This window comes from Odocoileus virginianus, chromosome 27 (genome assembly GCF_023699985.2).
Source record: "Odocoileus virginianus isolate 20LAN1187 ecotype Illinois chromosome 27, Ovbor_1.2, whole genome shotgun sequence".
Lineage (NCBI taxonomy): Eukaryota > Metazoa > Chordata > Mammalia > Artiodactyla > Cervidae > Odocoileus > Odocoileus virginianus.
In genome coordinates, this window is record NC_069700.1 from 4,898,371 (window position 1) to 4,917,160 (window position 18,790).

An 18,790-nucleotide genomic window follows, 5' to 3' on the forward strand; every position below is an offset into this window, starting at 1 on the left:
AAGGAATGATTGGTAAATAGAAAATTTTGAGTGGAAAACCGTTTTAGGTTAGGGCTTCCTTGGTGTCTCAGTAGTGGACTCCACCTGCCAATGCAGGAGACACGGGTTTGATCCCTGGTCAGGGAAGATCCCACATGCTGCAGATCCACTAAGCCTTGCGTACCCCCGCTACTGAGCCTGCGCTCTGGAGCCCGGAGCCCCAGCGACTGAAGCCTGCACATCCTAGAGCCCGTGCTCTGCGGCTAGAGAGGCCACCGCAGTGAGAAGCCGTAACCAGAGGTCAGACCCCACGCGCCGCAGCTAGAGAAGGCCCGAGCAGCGAAGAAGACCCAGCACAGCCAAAAATAAATCAACAGATAAAATCATATTAAAAAAAAAGAAACCACTTTAACCAGTGGGCAAACCAAGGGTGAGGATTTTCTTCTATCGAGTACAGACACAGGACATATCCTAGAGGCAAATTTTATCCAGCTTTCATTTCTAGGAAAGCAGAAGAGACATCTGCTTGTGGAGATTCAGCCAAGCCACTCTGCCCCGACAAGCAGTCTAAACCCAAGAAAGCGACAGGTTCTGTGGGAAAGAGGCTAGTTTGAAGCTAGTTTGAAACTGAAAGCGAGGCAAGAATTTAATAGGGCTATTAAAACTAGAAGTTGGAGGAAGCCACTGGCTACCTCTATTTTAAGACGGTTCTGCTTTCATTTATTCGAATACATTTAGAAGAGAAAGAGTGTCTTCAAGATACAGATTGTTGGTAGCAGCTGAATGATAAGATATTATCTCTTAGTAGAAATATCTCCATGCAACTTCAACATTTAAAAATATGGGGGTGGAGGAGTTTGGTGGATGAGAAGGGTACCAGAAGTATGTCCAGATTTGAACAGAGGCAAAGTCTTCTCATGAATTTGCCGTCTTTTTTTTTTCTCAGGGCAGACACTTGGAAACAGAAAAGTTGCATAGAAAGACAAATAGTCACTAATTCTGTCCCTTGAGATTTAGCAGAATCAAGCCAAAGATCAAATGTATGTGAGTTTGGTTTTTGCTTTTGTTTTTGTTTTGGCTTGGAAAACTGGAATTAAATCTAGGCAACTAACCTTAAGAGGGGAAGAAATTGACTGCCCCAAAGAGGCTGCCAAGGAAATAGAAAAAAAGTAATGTGATCTTAGAAGAATAAGGGTAAGCTGGAGTGATGTTATGTGGAATAGTATAGAAAAATACAGGAGCCTTCCAAGCCAGATTGACTTTCATAGACTTCCTATGACTCCTTTTTGAATATTCAGCAACTAAGATACAGTGATCCCAAGAAACTTTCTGAGGGCCATATAGTAAACAGCCGAACCAGATTTAAACCCTGCTCCAAAGCCTTGGTCTTCTCCAGCATGCTCTATCACAACCTTTTACAGGGTGCACCAGCCCACTGGGTCTCTAAGTATAGGCAACTATACTTAGAGGCTGCAACTGGGGGGCTTCCCTGGTGTTCCAGGGGCTAAGATTGTGAGCTTCCAACGCAAGGGGCCTGGGTTCAATCCCTGGTTGGGGAACTAGATGCTTCATGCCATAACTAACACCCAGTGCAGCCAAATAAATTAAAAAAGAGAGAGAGAGGCTGCAGTTGGGAATGAAGAGCAGTTCCCTCACTGTGGGATGCAGGAGAGAGCTGCAGAGGCTGGCTCTGCCTGTGATAACCACGGCTTTGAAGGCGCCCGCCTGTCCTTTGGGGTCTTTTAGGGCTTCCCAGGTGGTGCTGATGGTAAAGGATCTGCCTGCCAGTGCTGGAGACATGGGTTCGATGCCTGGGTGGGGAAGAAACCCTGGAAAAGGAAATGGCAACCCACTCCAGCATTCTTGCCTGGAGAATCCCCATGGGCTGAGGAGCCTGGTGGGCTATAGTTCATGGAGTCGTAAAGAGTTGGACATGACTGAGCGACTAAGCAAAGATGAAGAATGGCTCGTCAAGCCCTGCAGCTCTGCCTCACGAGAGGTACCGGGAAGGTCGATGGGTGCTTCAGGCTCTGTGTGAACCGTGTTTGGCAACAGAGAGAGATGCTATAAGATTTGTGGAGTACACCTTCTGTGCAAGGTATCACTCTAAGCTCTTTTTGTGTGCTAACCTATTAAGATCTCTTTGGAACGCTGTGAGGTCAGTGTCCTAGTATCTCCGCTTTATAGAAGAAAGGAAACAGGCACGGAACCCCATGTACTTTAGCCCTGATGGGCTGTGTTGGGCATTCAGGCAAGTATAAGGAAGACCAACATTACCCTTTCTCCTCATTTCGCATTTCTTCATCTGGAAAGTAATTATGAAGACTCTGATGTTATAAAATACAGGCCTGGAGGAACTTGATTATGATCTAGAAAAGAAATCAGCCGAGAACATACAACCTGTGGGCTAAATCTGACCTATTCTTTTACTGACCACAAGCTAAGAATGCTTTTTAAAGGGTAGTAAAATAAATTTTAAAAACCTATTTTATGATTGAAAATAGCATGAAATGGAGATATCAATGTCCATGGATAAAGTTTTGGCAGACACAGACACATATTGTTGTGGCTACTTTCAGAACACAGTCTAGGGTTGACTGGTTGCCTCAGAAGCCAAACAGCTCACAAGCCTAAAATGCTTACTACCTGGCCCTTCACAGAAAAAGCAGTGACTTCTGCTATAGAAGCCTGTGATAGACAAGTTTTGGCAGAATTGTGAGTTTCCTGGGTAATTTAGAACCTGCCCTTTTGTGTGCAGAATGGTTAAACTAAAAAAGGAAAAACAAACTAATTTGAATAAGCATATTTCAGAAATGCGTTTTTAAATAGACTATGCAAAATTTATGTACAAGAATATGTGAATGTATTTATATTTCACTAAATGTTAGTACTCTGCTTGCTTTCAACCCCAGATTGCTAGGTTGGCCTGCACAGTTTTCAAGCCTTTTCACTAACTGATTTGATAATTTTGTTTATTTTCAAACAGTGATTTATTTATCTGGCTGCATCGGGTCTTCATTGTGGCCCGAGAGATCTTGGTTGCATCAAGCAGATCTTTCTGGCACATGGACTCTCTTGGTGCTGTCCACAGTCCCTGTGGCCGTGGTAGCTGTGGTACTGGGGCTTAGTTGCTCTGCAGCATGTGGGATCGTACTTCCCCAGCCAGGAATCAAACCCACGTCCCCTGCATTGCAAGGTAGAGTCTTAACCATTGAACCACTAGGGAACTCCCTTATCTGATCATTTTAAATACTGTACAAATGCCAGTCATTCTTTAATCGAATGATCTTGAATTGTTTATTTTTCAGGTTAATTTCCATTATAGGTTATTACAAGACAATAACAAGAAATATAGTTCCTTGTGCTACACAGTGCATCCTTGCTGTTTATCTATTTTATATACAGTAGTGTGTACCTGTTAATCCTAATTTATCTCTCTCCTTTCCCCTTTGGTAACCGTAAGCTTGTTTGCTATGTCCATGAGTCTTCCTGTTTTGTATTAGATTCCCTGTATTAATTTTTAGATCCACATGTACATGGTATGTTTGTCTGACTTACTTCACTTAGTATGATATTCTCTAAGTCTATTCACGGTGCTGCAAATGGCAGTATTTCATCCTTTTTTATGGCTGAGTAATATTCCATTGTGTTCCACATCTTCCTAAACCAGTCATCTGTTGATGAGTATTTAGGTTGTTTTGGTTCCTTCACTATTGTGAGTGCTATGAACATTGGGGTGCATGTATCTTTTCATATTTGTCTTCATTTTTTTCTGGATATATGCTCAGGAGTGGGGTTACTGGGTCATTTGGTACCTCTATTTATAGTTTTTTATAGAGTTTTTCTTGAACCTACTTTACTCTGAGTCTATCACCTATTGCTGACCAGAGGATGCCCAGTCTAACTGTTCTACATCCCTCTTCTAATTTGTGACTTCTTACCTAAGAAAGTGTGTTAGGATTGTGTTTAAACTAAAAGTCAATAAACTAAGCCTCAAGAGAGATTCAAATACATGAGCTCTGATGTTTAAACCAAAGGTGAAAAATTGTATTGTTGGGGCTGATGCAATCTTCAGGGTGCTTGTGTGGGCATTCACTTGGGTCTTAAAAATTTGTTTATTACCCCTAAATTTGTTAATTACTTGATAACATTTAAAGAGTTAGGAATTTTTTTTAATATAAAATTCAGATTTCTCCCTCCGCTAAAACATTCGCAGAGCTGGCAGCATTGGCCCCATGACCCTACATGTTACTCACTGCTGGCTGCGAGAGGGAGCTGCTTCCTGAAGGTGGCTCTTGTTCAGTCTCAAAGTTGTTTCCAACCCTTTGCAACCCCACGGGCTGCAGCACGCCAGGCTTCCCTGTCCTTCACTATCTCCTGGCCTTTGCTCAAATTCACATCCATTGAGTCAGTGACTACGCCATCCAACCATCTCATACTCTGCTGCCCCTGTCTCCTCCTACCTTCAATCTTTCCCACCATCAGGGTCTTTTCCAATAAGTTGGCTCTTCACAGCAGGAGGCCAAAATATTGGAGCTTCAGCTTCAGCATCAGTCCTTCCAATGACCATTCAGGGTTGCTTTCCTTTAGGATTGATCTCCTTGCTGTCCAGGGGACTCTCAAGAGTCTTCTCCAGAACAGTTAGAAAGCTGTAGGTGGGGCAAGCACTAACGACTCTTCACACCGTCCCCACCTTCTCTCAGCCTCCCCGACACCACGGCCAAGTGTTAGCTGCCGCTCAGGAATTCACTAGCCCCATTTTTCCTGCCCTTCACCAGCTTAACCTACTTTTTTTTTCTTTCACTTTTTTCACTTACCCGTCTGTACACATTCAGGTGTATGAATCCAGCCTATGATGTGTGATCTTTATTTTGGTTGCCAGGAGACCTTTTCTTGTTTACCTTCTGGGTTTCGATATGGTGGAAGTGTTTGAGGTTGTCAGAATGACACAGCTCAAGCCTTGGGTGGGAAGCAGGATGGTGTGACCTTGGCGGACCTGAGAGCACCCAACAAAAAACAAAAACCGTTGCCTTGATGCAGTAGCCAGTACTTGCACTGAAAAAAAGCAGCAGAACTTTAAGGACTTGAGAACAGATCAGGCCTAGGCTGTAACCCTGCCTGGACAAGAGGCCATTCATGTTTTACCTCTGAGAGCCCAGCTGGGGTGGACACACAGCTCAGATGAGGTTAATGAGGACTGAAGCTGTTGGGAGAAGCACACCGACTGAAACTGCCCACCATAGCAATTATTTGCATGAGTTATTTTACAACAGGAGGTCTTGGTGAGGAGCATAGGAACTGATAAGGCACTGTCCTCCGGAAGAGTTCGGGAAGGGTCAAAAGGAGACGCCACGTGTCCTACTGCCTCCCAGAATCCTTCTCGCTGGCGTCCATCTTGGCTGAGCAGCGAGGGCGCCACCGGGAAGGACCCTGAGTCAGAGTGATTAGCCAAAAACAACCCGGAAGCGAATCCCATGGCCATAAAACCCCGGACTGTGAGCCGCGCGGCAGAGCAGTTCTCCTGGGTTCCCTGACCCTCCTGCTCTCCACCCGCGCGCCTCTTCCCAGCAAAGTCTCTTCCTTTATCAGCGCGTGTGTCTCCTCAGGCAATACATCTCCAAGTGTTAGACAAGAGCCCACCGTCGGGTCCTGGAAGGGGTCCCCCTTCCTGCAACAAAGTGATTGTAGAGGGAAAAAAGATCCCGCCTCATCCTCCAAAAGCTCCTGGCCCCGCCTAGCCTTTTTTTGTTTTGATGTTTGAGCTGATCTCACTGTGTGTCTATCTCCTTGTGCTTGCTGGCTCCTTGGTTGTGACCATAAACATGTCCTGGGGTCAGAGAGAGGCAGGGAGTGATACAGAATGTCCACTTGACCACAGTTTTCAATATGTTAAGCCAACCGGAGAGAAGAGAGCAGATATCCTGTCCTGGTTGGAAGGTATTAGCTTAGCCTGCCAATTATTTGTGGGAAGAAAATTATTTGCCTGCTCAGTTGCCTCAGATACCAGGCAAAACAAACCTCCTGCTGGGCCAGCCACTACAAAAGGCATGGCGCTCTCATATCCGGCTGCTCCTCTGATGCCGCTGCTAAGTCGCTTCAGTTGTGTCCGACTCTCGGTTGGCTCAGGAACTTTCCCCAGACGCATCCTTCCCACCCACCTGCCTTGAATGCACTCCACGTTTGCTGAGCGCTGGAGGCACCTGGCTCAGGTGAGCTATGAGAAGCCGTCTGTAATGTGACCAGACCTGCTGAGCTTCTCTTCCTGGCTTCCCTGAATGACACTGGAGGGGACTTCCAGGAATTTTGCTCAGTCCCGAAACCTTTGTTCTCCCTTCAGAGTAAGGAAGTAGGAGAGGGGTTGGGTGGAGAGGGGACTCTTTGGAGCTCTCTCAAGTGACCTCCAGTCTGAGGATGTCAGGCTGTTAAAGAGACCCAATAGCTAGTTACGCCACACGGGTTAGATAATACTGTGTCAACAGCTCCAGTTATCTGAAGCTCTGTGTGAAATGGGAACCAACCTTTGCCTCTGGGAACAAGCTATCACTTTTCTCCTAGGCAGGTGGAACTAAAATGCATTTCATTTATGCCTCCACACCGACTCTTGAATATCAAGTCACTCCTAGCTTCCTTCTGCTCTCATCATGTGCCCTTGAGAGTGTAATTCTTTTTTTCCTCTACCCATGGACATATATATGCTATGTAACATCATTAGAAACTGTCTGATTTAATTCAGGGAACACCTACCTTGCCATCAGATTTTTTTTTTTCCTCCAATAATCTGCTACTTAGGCATGTTGCAAGGGTTTTTTTTTCTTAACTGTATCTGACTTCTACGCCCAAAGGTAGAGGTAACACTGAAATGAAATAAAGTGGCAGAGACCCAGAAAGAGAAATAAAGCTGAGGAGGAGAAATCCACAGGTAGCAGTTTTCAAGGACTGCTGGCTTGGTGGGGTGAGCCAGAAAAAGGAGAACCACTTAATTTGAAAAGGAAGGGGAAAGCGTGAGAAGGGAGATCAGGCCACAAAGATTGGATGGAGGGAGGGCGGAGTGAAGCCCGGGAAACAGCCCCGGTGAAAGCAGCAGGCACTCCAGACTTTGCTGAGATCCACTGGCGTCTTATATGCAAATGAGAAGGGCTTTCCCGGAGCTGCCCTGAGCCCGGCACCTTTCGCCAGCAGCAGAGTGTCACCACGGAGGCCAGAAGCCCAGGACGCTTTACGAAGCATCTCTGGTCGTTGCCAGGAGAGGCTGGACAGCACCCAGAAGCAGAGAATAAATGCAGATTAAAGGACCCAGCAGAAGGAAGCCCGCTTGGAAGCTGTTGAAATTCCAAGATTGGCAAAAGAAGTCAGTTCCACCTCTTCACTCTTGTTTCAGGAACCGATTGTTTCTCAGTCTTTGGAGAGAGATTCCTTCCCCAGGAAAGTGAAAATAATGAACTTCTGGAAGTATTGGTTTTTTGCTTTCATGGGAGTCAGTGTGGTTATTTTTGTGATCCTTTACAGTGGCCAGTTAAGCCAACCGAAAAGTCACAGGAATAGCTCCGTTGAAAGGGACTTGGGGATACATGCCTGTAAGGATGCCTTAGATGAGAAGTCAACCTTCTTGTGGGAAAAGACATTGATGTCCCCCGTGGGAAGTGTCCCTTGCAAGGACTACCTGATCCAGAATCGCTACATCACAAGGCCTTTGTCGAAAGAAGAAGCCGAGTTCCCTTTGGCGTATGTCATGGTCATCCATAAGGACTTTAACACTTTCGAAAGACTCTTCAGGGCCGTCTACATGCCCCAGAACATCTACTGTGTTCACGTGGATGAGAAAGCCACAATTCAGTTTAAGAAGTCTGTGTGGCAGCTGCTCAGTTGCTTCAAGAATGCTTTTCTTGCTTCAAAGATGGAGCCTGTGGTCTACGCAGGAATTTCCAGGCTCCAGGCTGACCTGAACTGCCTGGAAGACCTTTTAGCTTCTGAAGTTCCATGGAAATACTCCATCAACACCTGTGGGCAAGATTTCCCCCTGAAAAGCAACAGGGAGATCGTTCAGTATCTCAAAGGATTTAAAGGGAAAAACATCACCCCCGGGGTGCTGCCTCCCGACCATGCGGTAAAGCGGACGCGATATGTCTACCAGGAGCACTTGGACAGAGGTGGTTCCTATGTGAAAAATACCGGTATTTTGAAAACCTCCCCTCCCCACCAGTTGACCATCTACTTTGGCACTGCCTATGTGGCCCTCACCAGAGAGTTTGTCAAGTTTGTCTTCCAAGACCGAAGGGCCATTGATCTGCTCCAGTGGTCCAAAGATACCTATTCTCCTGATGAACATTTCTGGGTGACTCTTAATAGGATCCCAGGTGGGTATGAACTTCCATTCCTGTTGGGTTTTTATTTTCCCCTTATCCGTAGATTGAGTTTGCTAACATTCAGCTCTTCTTTGAAATTATTTGGGAAAAAAGAAAAAAATGCCTGGAAAGCGATTAGTCAGCTTGCTTTTTAGGGGCAACTCTGCTGTCTTATGGGCCTCCCTGGTGGCTAAGATGGTGAAGAATCTGCCCGCAGTGCAGGAGACCCGGGTTTGATCACTGCATTGGGAAGATCCCCTGAAGGGATGGAATAGAAACCCACTCAAATATTCTTACCTGGAGAATCCCATGGACAGAGGAGCCTGGCGGGCTACAGTCCCTGGGGTCCCAAAGAGTCAGACACAGTGGAGTGACTAACACACACACTACCATCTTATAACTGTGCTACATAGTGATCTAAGAAATATGCCGGTTTCCCGGAGCACTGGCAAAACTACTTTTGAGGATGTATCACATAGTTCCTGACCTTGTAGTCAGTCTTTTTTTTTTTTTAATTGAGATATAATTGACATACAATAGCTCAGTCTTTTGAATAAATGCCTTTCATAGTCCCTGATAAGAACAGTTGTGACATAGACTGATTTTGAATAAGCATCCTATGAATTGAAATAGGTGGTGTTTCTCTTAGAGGCTGTTACACTATATTATACTGATGCTCAAAGTTCACAGTGCTGTTTCACCTTTGGATGTTTACAAATTATCACTCTGGCTTGAACATCTCTAGTCTCAGACCTGACCAGGTGTCCAGGTCTCAACTGACTTGGTTCAGTAAACCTAGTCTGATATTTTATTGCCTGGGAGAGTGAATCACAGTGAGTTGAAACATACGGAGAGACATTCTAACTGGAGCTGACCTCAAGTCACGTCTCAATTGTTAAGTCCCATTTTCTTCTTAGAAATTCCCCTTTGCAGTCTCTTGTTTTCATATACTGTGAAATCTTTCCCATTGTTCATGACAATTTGGGGCTTAGGTATTTGGGGCTAAGGTATTTGAGGCATGGAGGCAGGAAACAGCAGCAGATTCCTCCTTTAGATTCAGGCCTGGGTTTCTTCTCAAAGTTCTGTTTCCCATTTGTTGTCTGGGAAGGTCCCTGTGACCTGTAGGGCTTCTTCCTGGTGATGTCCCAATGCACTAGTTTCTACTATTGTGCCAGCTTGCCTGTGGGTGTCAGCCCTGCGGGGAGGTGACCCCGAGCCTGCCACGCTTGAAATACCTCCCTTCTCTTGGCTGCAGTATCGCTATTGTTGGCACTTACGAGTGCTACCTTCATACCTGAACGTGGACTCATAGCAATTGTTAGGTGCCCAATAGCTCAGCATCCCTGAGGGCTAATCTGGAGTGGCGCTTACAGAAACCTACTTAAAGAGGGGCGGGAAACGGACTGGCAAGGTGGTTGGGGACAGACCAATAGTAATTTCAGTGAATTTCAGACAATAGTAAGTTAACGGTTCACAAAGACTTGCAGAAGGGGGCGTGAATCACATTTTTCACAGTGTAAGTTGCAACTGAAAGTGGGGTGCGGGTGGCTTGCCGCTCAGAAGAACCCAGGTTGGTGGAAAAGAAGGTTTGCTTTATTTTGGATGCTGACCATGGAGCGGGGAGGGCAGACTTCTGTCCAAAGGAGGGCTCTCCCCTACTGACAGCCAGTGGGCAAGAGCTTTTATAAGCTGAGGGAGGGGCTCCAGGCAGAAAACAGCACAGTCAGCGCTGACAGTCATCTTGAAATTGGTCATCAGTGGTTGGTTTGCTCCAATTTCCTTGACACCAGTTCTCGGAATTGTGGCAGCTTATGTCATGGCTATGGTCTTGCCATCAAGTAGTTAACTTACCTGAGGTTTCAGTGTCTGTGAGACAGCTCACAGGATAGGGCTCAGATATTTATCTATAGCCCTTGAGAAGGAACTAAAGGTCTTTGACTATGCTTAATGACAGCATTATTATTTGGTCTCCTTTGACTATTTTCTTTTGTTTCTGCATTTTCTCACTTCTCTGATTCAACTTATTCTTTGGCTAAAGTTTTTCCACAGACAAAAGGCAGGCAGAGGACATGGGGGCGGGGGCAAGGACCATAGGCAGGGTCCTGCTCCATTTCACAGTTGAGTGTTCATCCTAATTGTTCACAAATAAGTGTAAACATTCTGTACATGGCATGTGATACCATTTTTGTTAATACAGTTTGTGCTGTGTATGTTATGCTCCATAGCACCTCTCTTAATTATGACAAATAATTATTGTTATCCTCATGTACAGATGAGGAAAATGAGGCTTAGGAGCAGTGGTAGTCATTCAGTCCTGTCTGACTCTTTGCAGCCCTACGGACTGTACCCCGCCAGGCTCCTCTGTCCCTGAAACTTCTCCAGGCGAGAATCCTGGAGTGGGTTGCCATTTCCTTCTCCCGGAGATCTTCCTGACTCAGGGATCGAACCCGGTTCTCCTGTATCCCGGGAGGATTCTTTACCATCTGAGCCCCCAAGGATGTGCTAGGTTCACACAGCTTGTCCAAGGCAAAGCTGGGATCTCCTGGATTTGCGAGCCCTGAAGACTGAAGTGTTTCTCTTGTACCAGGAAAAGGAACGGTCTTGTTCTGTTTTTTTTCTTTGCTCTATATCTAAAGCAAATTCCCTGCAGAACCCCAGAAAGGTGAAAGGACGAGGTTGGAAGAAAAATGCAGAGAACAGTGACAGTAAGCCCCACCTGACTACTCTAAGCTAGAAGTCAGGTTAGCAGGGATATGGAAGAGAGAGAGAAAGAGAGAGCGTGTGTGTTTGTGTGTGTGTGTGTGTTTGGAGTCATAGGAAGGTGTCCTTGCTGGAACCGCCCGCCACGACCCACCCAGGCTTCTGTACCTGCTCCCCAAGCCCCTGTAGACCAGGCTGTGGTCTGGCTCTCCCTTCACGCAGCCAGTGGGCCTGGGAAGTGATCTTCAGGGCACCTCTGCTGCTCACAGAAGATGGTGGGTGAGACCCATCCAGGCTGACTTTGAACCTAGTCCCTGCTAAACGACAACAAAAAGAACACGAAGAATCTTGAGGACATCGTCTCCCTACAGAGTAGAAAAGAAGTCTTCAAAAACAAAACAAAATAAGAACATTGCGCCATGTCTGTTTTCAGCAATTAACAAATACTTACTAAGCCCCGCGTGGTACCTGGCAGTGTTCCATGAACTGAGGGTGGCTCTGGAAGGAGAAGGTATGACTTTATGGAATTTAAGTTTTGAGATTTGAATGGTTGTGTATCAGGTTTAGTGACTTTTTTGTTCATCAGGGTTTAGTATGTTGAGCTAATCCCCCCTCCTACCCATTCCAACTCCTCAAAATGTTGTGGGTTGTTTTTTTTTCTCCTGATTATCCGTCCCTATGTTAAAAAATAAGAAATGTATTCAAGAGCTTTAAAATTTTTAAGTTAAACTTTTTTTTTTACTTTATGAGCTGCTGATATTAATGCTTCCTTGTATTCTTCCAGAGATATTTTATTAAGTTTATAGATAATAAGATTAATTAAACATTGTGTGGAAAATAGTATGCTTTTTTTTTTTAAGTTTACAAAATACACAGGAAAAAGAAGAATGGTCTTTTTTTTAGGCACCCTATTGCTGACTCATTGGTAAAGACCCTGATGTTGGGAAAGATTGAGGGCAGGAGGAGAACGGGGCAACAGCGGATGAGATGGTTGGATGGCATCACCAACTCGATGGACATGAGTTTGAGTAGGCTCCAGGAGTTGGTGATGGACAGGGAGGCCTGGAGTGCTGTGGTCCATGGGATCACAAAGAGTCAGACACGACTTAGCGCCTGAAAGAGAACAAATTGTGAGTGAGAAACAGAAGTAGACAAGATGTAACCTCTATTTAGATCATATGCAGACATTTAGGAAACTAATTTTCATTTAAAGTTTTTTGAAGCATTTCTGATTGTTCACTTGTTTGTTTAGTTTTTTGGCCATATCATGGGGCATCTTACTTTCCCTACCCATGACTGAACCGGTGCCCCTTGAAGTGGAAGCACAGAGTCTTAAACTCAGGACCGCCTGGGAAGACCCATTATGTATTTTTTTTAATACATACATATTTTATTTTTTTTTAATTTGGCCATGCCATGCAGCATGCAGGATCTCAGTCCCCTGACTAAGACTTGAACCTGGGCGTGAACCCTAGACCGCCAGGGAGCTCCCCAACAACACAGCAGGACTCTCTGACCTGACCCCTCTCCTCCCTTACCCCAACTCTCTCCCCTTACTGCTTTGTGCGTAAGGCCTCACACTTCATACCCCAGCAACTACTTGGTCCTACACACTTCTGCGATTTTCCCTTAATTTTTTTTTTTTGGTGGCTTTTTGAGCTACCCTTCCTATCATCTCCGACTATTCCTATGCATCCTTTGTAACCCTCCTTGGATGTCACCTCCTCCAGAAGCCACCCTTGATAACCCACCTCCCAGACAACTGGTACTCCTATACGCCCTGCCACCGCTCCCAGCACTGAATTATAACTGCCTGCCAAGTGAAACGCCCCTCTGCCCTTCCTCCTCTGTGTCTGCGTTGCTTTAGGGTGAGAAATGTGACATCCATTCTCATCTTTTCCACCACTCCCCCCACACTGCGACCTATTGCTGTGCCCGAGGAGGGCTGGATGCTTGTGGGTTCGGTCTGGGGAGGTGTTAGTTAGGAGACACTGGATACACGCATATGTATGGCTAAGTCACTGCTTTGCGCCTGAAACTATCACAACATTGTTAATCAGCCATAAAAGTCTGAAAAAGAAAGTCCAGAGAGTGATGTCCCCTATCTGAGGTGGGGAGGAGTAATTTTTGATAGTAAGAATCAGGGAAACAGTAGGTAGGCTTGAAGGTATAATTCCATAAGAGCTAGGCCAAAAAGTGGTACCAGTAACGAGAAAGATAACCAGTCTTTGTGGAATTATAAGAGTTTCAGCTGGAATGTTAATAGGGCAGAATCATTGCTTAGAAAACTGATTCCCAGGGACTTCCCTGGTGGACCAGTGGTTAAGACTCCATGCTTCCACTATAAAGGGTGCAGGTTCAATCCCTGATCAGGGAACTAAGAGCTGAGTGGTCCAGTAAACAAATAAAAACTGGTTCCCAGGTAGCCGGCTGGGCCCGTGCAGTCTCCTCTGATGACCAGAGCAAGCACCAGTTCCCTAGGTGGACCCCGCCAGCTAGTCTCTTGTCTTATCTGCCCTCAGTCTGTTTCTCCCACAGCTCGGCACTTGCCCAGCCCTGCAGTTTTGTCTCCAACTTGGCTACTCCCGGTTCACAGAGTGGGCTTCTCCTGGCTGGATTTGACCCAGAGTATCCCTTTGGAGCTTTGCTGGTGGCTCAGATGGTATAGAATGTGCCTGCCATGCAGGAGACCCAGGTTCAATCCTTGGGTCGGAAAGATCCCCTGGAGAAGCAAATGGCAACCCACTCCAGGATTCTTGCCTGGAGAATCCCATGGACAGAGGAGCCTGGCAGGCTACAGTCCGTGGGGTCGAAAAAAAGTTGGACATGACTGGGCAACAAACACCTTCACCTTCAACCCTTAGCTACTGGCTCGGAAAAAACAGGAGCACAAGGAAATGAAAGGTTAAGGAAAAACAACAATAGAAACTTGAGAAGCGTTTCTCCAGGTGTAGCTCTCAACACATGTAAACACTGAGCTCTTGGGAAGGTATGTGTTCTCTCCGGAAAGGTTACCCCGACCTGAAATCTGGGCGTGGCTGGATCAGCCTCTAGGCTTTTTCAAAGTATGCATTGTGTTCTCCGTTCAGCGGCCTAAATTTAGAGTTCAGTTTCTAGTGCCACAAAGGATGCATTCAGTCATGTTGATTGTACCATTGATTGAGAATGATGAACATAATTGGACTGGAAGAATCCTGTTTTAATGAACATTATTAGAATGTTCAGGCTTATACTCGAGTTATTTTTCTGTGCCTGAATGACAGTCCACAGTGACACTTATTTTGCTGATATGGAGGTAAATTCAGATTGAAGGAGAAATTACACTAAAGAGATCCTTTTCTTGGATTCCTATCCGCTGAGCAGAGTTTTCAAGTGACATCATTTCTGTATGGCCAGATGATGTTAAATACACATAATACAATTGGACATGATTTTCACAATATTGTATTAGGGAGGCAGGCCTGTTTTGCTTGTTTTGTCTCATTGGTAACTGTAGGCGATTCTTGGGGAAATCATCTGAGGTCAGAGAAGGTTACGATGTAGCCTGGCTCTTGAGAATCTAGAAGTCAGCCTGGCCCCTGGTAGAGAAACCTTAGACAGGTTGCAGAGTATTTACATAATTAAACTATACTAACCCGGTGGCTCAGTGGTAAAGAACCCGCCTGCCGATATAGGAGACAAGGGTTCAATCCCTGGGTTGGGAAGATCTCCTGGAGGAGGAAATGGCCACCCGCTCCAGGATTCTTGCCTGGGAAATCCCCTGGACAGAAGAGCCTGGTGGGCTACAGTCCATGGGGTCGACCCAGTGACTAAACGAAAAAGACAGAACTATCCTGAAGCCATAGCCATTTGAAGGCATTTATTTATGATGCCTCTGGCCATCGGTTGTACTGTATAACACTTGGATCATCTTCTTTTTAGAAAAAAAATGTGTTTATTTATTTTTGGCTGCATCGGGTCTGTGTTGCTGGGGGCTTTCTCTAGCTGTGGCGGACAGGGGCTCCTCCCCATTGCGGTGCAAGGTCCTGTCACTGCGGTGGCTTCTCCTGTTGCAGAGCACAGACTCAGTTGCCCCATGGCACGTGGAATCCTCCCGAACCAGGGATCGAACCTGTGCTCCCTGCATTGGCAGGCGGATTCTTGACCACTGGACCACCAGGGAAGTTCCTGGGTCATCCTCTTCACTGAGGAATCTGTGCCCAATTATTTTCCCCCCAGTCCTGTGAAGGAAATAATCTGGAAATACGGCTCTTAATTAGCTTTTAATCCCTAATTCCTAGAACATTACACAAAACAAGAAAAATTGGATTAGCGTATATATACACATTTAATTATGTACAGATACCATTCCTGTTGGTAAATATCCAGTAAGCTGATCTTAACACGACTTTAAGTCATGCAGAAAGGATTAATGTAGGTACCTTTAGACCCAGCAAGGCCATTTGTTTGCAACTTTCATTCCACTTCCAATCAATTTTCTACCAACTGTCTGAAATTAATCTTTTCTAGAAGAGCCAAGGTTTTAGGTTTTATGTGTTTCTGGCCACACTGTGTCTTTCAGGATCTTTAGTGCCCTGAGCAGGGATCAAACCTTTCTTCGCGTAATGGAAGCGCAGAGTCCCAACCATTGGACCGCCAGGGAGTCCCTCACTGACTCTTTAAAACAGTAGAATGTTCATCGCATGTCACAGTCACAACAGATATGTAATCAGTGTCTGCAGGTCTCGTTATCGTCTAGATCTCTACTCTCTCTGAGCCCCGGCGACGGCATCTCCCGGCATCTCCCCTCGAGTGCATGTGATACTGTGAAGAGGTTTTGGAACCAGCCAAGTGAAGGTTAAATCCTGGCTCCCATTACCTGCGAACTATGTGATACCGGTCTTAGTCTGTGCTGTCTCAGTTAACCCATCTCTGATGGTGGGAGTAATAAATAGGCTTTAGTCTCAGGATAAGTTATGAATATTAAATAAGATAATGTATATAGTGCAGTGGTTCCCAGACAGAGCATGCTTCAGGAGCCCAGGTGGAGCCCATTAAAACACAAATTATTGGCCCCTAGCTCCAGGATTTTCGGTCCAGTGGGACCGGAGCAGGGCCCAGAATTTGTAGTTCTAGCAAGTTGCAGGGGATACTAATGCTAGAAGCCCCCCTTGAGAACTGTTGGCATGGCGCTTTTACAGAGTAGCACATAGATGTGCGGCAAATGTTGGTTCTGTTTATTTCCATCTCCTTAACTGAGAAAAAAAGGTAATCACCAGTAAAAATGAAAGCGAGTTTATATAAAGCAAAGCTTTACAGTTTTGGTTGCTTAGGGTGGCTATTGTAAAAGTGGTGTGGAAATGACTGATCCTTGGGCAGAACTCGTGTTGAGGAAATATCCCGGGCTTTGGGGTGAGACAAACCTGATGTTGAATTTTGGCTCTGCCCTTAGTAGCTTTGTGACTATGGGTGGTGGTGTTTAGTTGCTAAGTCATATCTGACTCTCTGCGACCCCAGGGACTGTAGCGTGCCAGGCTCCTCTGTCCATGGGATTTCCCAGGCACGATTACTGGAGTGGGCTGCTATTTGCTTCTTCAGAGTATCTTCCTAACCCAGGGATCAAAGCCTGGGTCTCCTGCGTCTCCTGCATTGACAAGCGAATTCTTTACCACTGAGCCCCCTTGGGAAGCCTGACCATGGATCTCCAAACGTTAAACTCCTCATCTGTTTAAACTCACAGTAATGATGGCTACTTAGTAAAGCTGATTTGAGAACTGAGTGAAAAAATTGGGTGTAAACTGAGAGGTGAAGTGTTTTTCTGTTTGTTAATATGAACACGTATTAACGAAAACCTAAATACGGTGTAGAATTCCTAAACTAATGAGAGCCTCAAGGAAGGTGTTAAATTAAACCCGTTTAAATCTCTTTTCACTATGAAAAGATGTCTACACTATGGCCCCAAAACCATGTAAAACTAGATGTGAGTACATCCAAAGAGAAATAGGAGGAACTATAAGAAAACTTAAGCAGTTTAACATGTTGGGATGTGTGTTTTTTATAATTTTGATTTCCCTAAATGTTCTTGGTATAATTTCTGAAGCTACAGGAAAGTCTCACTTAGTTCTTACAGTAATACTGTCAAGTATGTTCTCATATCCATGAGGAGAGTGTTTCCGTAAAGATGCAAAGGATGTTAGTATCTTCAGGACTCTTTCTGAGATCACATCACATGAAAGGAAGGAGTTGGGATTAATAGGATTGTTTTATTTTCTTCAACCTTATCATGTACAGATGTCAGTTTAGAATAAATATAACTTCTTGGAAAAGGAAATCGACATAGCCAAGACTTGAACGAAATTGGAGTTGTTTTTTTCTTTTTTTTTTCACAATCATTCTGTATAGGTTTCTACACATCCAGCCACATCCTTCTCATTTCGGTGTTCAACTTCCTGGATGTTAAAACAAATATTGCCCCTGCTAGCTACTTACATAGGGGCCACTGTAAAAGTCTGTTGTGTGTGTGTGTGCTAAGTCGCTCGGTTGTGTCTGGCCCTGGGCGACCCCATGGACTGACTGGCTGCGTCAGACTGTGTCTGCCTCTGGGTGACCCACCAGGCTCCTCTGTTCATGGGGTTCTCGAGGCAAGAATACTGGAGTGGGTTGCTGGGCCCTCCTCTGAAACTCTGAGAAATTTACAAACACACACAGCCGGATGCAGCATGGTACAGTCATCCTCACATGCCCATCGGTCAGTTTCACACTGAATGTATTATAAGCACACGTTCTTTAATCTTTAGAAGCAATATGTCTGTTTAACGATGCTCACTTTGGCCTTTCTCTTCCTGTAGGGAACGTGGGAGGAGTTTGTTACTAAGAGTAGGAATTGCTTATTGGGGTAGACTGTTCCATGTGCAATGTTTAGAGGTAATTTTTCCATCTCTTCTAGCTACTGAATATTCTGCTTCCTCTATATAGGAGGAAAAAAAGACATTGACAGTCTATCTTATGAATTGCCTTTGGAATTGACTTGGGGAGTTCCCTCTTGGTCCAGTGGTTAGGACACCAAGATCCCACTGCTGAGGGCTCCAGGTTTGATCCCTGGTCAGGGAACTAAGATCCCGAAAGCCATGTGATGTGGCCCAAAACAAAAGCAAACAAAAAACAATGCCTGGGTTTAATCTCTGACTGGGAAGCTGAGATCCCATAAGTTGCATGGTGCAGCCAAAGGGGGGAAGAAAAACCAAGCAAATATAGCATGTAGTTATGTCATTATTAAACTTGAATTTGATGCGCTTTTGTTACTTTCGGTTTGATAGTATCTGTGGTTCAGAATAAATATTAGGAACATCGTGAACTCAGTTGGAAGAATAAGAATAACCCAAATTGTATCCACTTCTTTTTCAGAAACTTCTTTTTTCAGAAACACAAAAAGGAAGAGAAACTTCTTTTTCAGAAACACATGTGACAGACTCACAAATCTTCCTATCATGAGTCCTTGCCATCCATCAGATCATCTGAGGACTTTATACTGTTTATGTCACAATATCCCAATAGGATCTCTTATCAGAAGTCATACAGAAGAGGATTTGTCTAGATTTGTAGATGGCTCAAGGGTTTATCTTATCTTTTCCTGTAAAGTGAACATATTAGTCACTGGTCCCTATCCACAATTCAGAGTTGCTAAACTATTGAAATAACTTTGCACAAATGGAAACAGCAGTATTCAAGTGCTTAAAAATAAAGTTCTCCAAACCTGAAAACTGAATGCTCAAAATTGGCACTTTGATCCC

At 45.0% G+C, this 18,790-nt stretch overlaps 1 protein-coding gene across 3 annotated transcripts in view; it reads left to right on the top strand.

The window, feature by feature from the left end:
- The window catches only part of LOC110135789 (N-acetyllactosaminide beta-1,6-N-acetylglucosaminyl-transferase-like), an 88,808-nt gene that overhangs the window by 44,708 nt on the left and 25,310 nt on the right, over positions 1-18,790 (top strand). The window contains exon 1 of one of the 3 annotated variants that reach the window (XM_020891088.2): positions 5,425-8,333. The exons of the other annotated variants lie outside the window; for them this stretch is intronic. Within the exon in view, the coding sequence (XP_020746747.1) occupies positions 7,415-8,333 (919 nt within the window). The 5' untranslated portion in view covers positions 5,425-7,414. Of the gene's footprint in view, positions 1-5,424; positions 8,334-18,790 lie in introns of those variants that run through there. 3 annotated transcript variants of the gene reach the window in all.